At 42.4% G+C, this 2,500-nt stretch overlaps 1 protein-coding gene across 1 annotated transcript in view; it reads left to right on the forward strand.

Annotated features, from left to right (window-relative positions):
• The window catches only part of LOC134467085 (potassium voltage-gated channel subfamily H member 4-like), a 179,546-nt gene that overhangs the window by 102,399 nt on the left and 74,647 nt on the right, over positions 1 to 2,500 (forward strand). Inside the window, exon 9 of the mRNA XM_063221005.1 lies at positions 1,707 to 1,906. Coding sequence (XP_063077075.1) covers positions 1,707 to 1,906 — 200 coding nt within the window. The remainder of the gene's footprint in view (positions 1 to 1,706; positions 1,907 to 2,500) is intronic.

A 2,500-nucleotide genomic window follows, 5' to 3' on the forward strand; every position in this document is an offset into this window, starting at 1 on the left:
TTCCATGAAAGAGAGGCGAGCAAGCGAGAAGCTAGTAAATAGCAGCGATGTGTGTGTACGGCCCTTTACCCTTGAGTCTACTCCTGAGAGAGGGAGATGGATATCTTTTAAATGGATAGGTAAATGAGGAGCGCTAGAGAGAAATATTGGCTCACTTTATCAGTAGTATTAGGAGCCAAGGAGAGGAATGGGATAAGGCCATTTTTATTTCGTAGCATGTACCAGCTTTGGCTTGACCCAGGACAAAGTCATCAGAAATCACCCCCCCCCCCTTCACCCAATACATGCAATGTAATGAGGACCCAAATCTGGGCCCCCTACTCTCTGGGCCCGGGACAACTGACCCCTTTGTCACCCCTTGTTGGCTTCCCTGCCCCCTAATGTTGTTTAAAGGGACACTGTGTGATATTTTTAGTTGTTTATTTCCAGAATTCATGCTGCCCATTCACTAATGTTAACTTCTTCATGAATACTTACCACCAGCATCAAATTCCAAGTTTTCATTATGACAGGAAAAATTGCACTTTTTATACATGAAAAGGGGGATCTTCTCCATGGTCCGCCATTTTGAATTTCCAAAAATTGCCATTTTTAGTTGCAAAAATGGCTGTACTTGGACCATACTAGAAAATATTTGTTTAATACTTAGTAAACTTTCATGTAATGATCAAATTTGGCAATAGGCAGCCCCATTACAATAAGCAGCATAGTTGCAGTACCTTTTTTGACCATTTCCTGCACAGTGTCCCTTTAAGGTTTATACATATGTCACTCATGCTTTGCGCAAATCGGACTCAAATTGGATTGCACACATGATATGTTATTTTATTACATTAATTGCCATTACACACATATCAGGGTCAAGGACGTTTTTTTTGAGGGGAGGCTCAGATGTCATGTGGCGCAACGGCATCTAATGCCCATAAATTAATAAGTAATTGGTGGTTGATGTGCTGCAATGAATATGCTTCTTACATACACACACGCAATAGATAGTAGGGCTTGACTTTTGCTTGCTGGCCACTGTGGCTAATGGTTTTCCCAAGTCATTAGCCATACAGCTATTCTACTAGCCACATGTTTTTTTTTTTTTAATCATTACGCTGTACATCCAACCTCGGATGAGGTGCTTAAAGCAAAAAATTGAGTGCATGGGTTTCTCCATGGAAATAAAACAAACAAATTGAAACAGAGTAACTGAGCTTTTTCTTGAACTTAAGTATGAATAATTGATACACAAAGTGCAGAATATGCGCTATTCTGATATGTCATACCATAGAATAAGATACTTGCCAAATTGGCTAGTGACACTGAAATTGTTACCAGCCAGTGCCAGTGTCAAGCCCTGATGGATAGTACACGCAATGAATATGCGACGAGCACACACACACACACACACACACACACACATATTTATGTGAGTGACATTCTCACATTGTTTCTAAGACACATGCACACCTTCACACATTCTTAACCCCTTAAGACGCGGCTTTATAAATTTGCTGTTACCAGAATGCCAATGACCAAGTCGTACTGCATTACTAAAGGGCCTGTGTTGTGACATAGTATTGTAGTGCTTTGGTAGGTACATTTCAATGACTATTACAGCATGCCATAGGAGGTAAGGTGTGCATTAAGGGGCTAAAACACACACACACACTCTCTCACTCTTCACCTTCTTCTCTGTATTTCTCGCTACTTTACAGCCCTGATGCATGCGGTGGTGTTTGGCAACGTGACGGCCATCATCCAGCGCATGTACTCGCGGCGCTCGCAGTACCACACGCGCATGAAGGACCTGAAGGACTTCATCCGGGTCCACGGCCTGCCACAGAACCTCAAGCAGCGCATGCTCGAGTACTTCCAGACGACGTGGAGCGTCAACAACGGCATCGACGCCAACGAGGTAATACACACATTCACGACAGTATACACACACACACACACACACACAGTATCACACAAATACATATATACACCCATAAATATATATGTATATTAGTGGTGTGGATCGGCACTGCCCTCACGATCCGATTCGATCACGATTCGGGAGGTTTCGATTCGATCCGATTCTATGCGATCCGATCCGATCTGATCCGATACAATTCTACAATGCATTACAATGCATTACATTTCTACTGAAAGCAAAGCAAATGTTTAATCAGTCATGATGAGGCAATACAAGTAGTCAGATACTGAGCAACAATTTATTGGCTGTTTTCTGTATCAGTCTCTATCTGTCTTGCAATGTTTTGAAGTGCTTTTATTTAATTTAACATTAATTTGCTCTCGAAATATCCATGGAAGTAATTGAAACTTAAAAAAATTGCCGGATCGATTCTGGAACTTGCCGGATCGATTTTGGATCATCCATGCCCCGCATCGATTCGGATCGCCGAATCGATCATTGTTGACACCACTAATGTATATACACACACACAAGCAGCGCATGCTCGAGTACTTCCAGACCACCTGGAGCGGCAACAACGGCATCGACGCC

Source organism: Engraulis encrasicolus, chromosome 17 (genome assembly GCF_034702125.1).
Source record: "Engraulis encrasicolus isolate BLACKSEA-1 chromosome 17, IST_EnEncr_1.0, whole genome shotgun sequence".
In the NCBI taxonomy this organism is placed as follows: domain Eukaryota; kingdom Metazoa; phylum Chordata; class Actinopteri; order Clupeiformes; family Engraulidae; genus Engraulis; species Engraulis encrasicolus.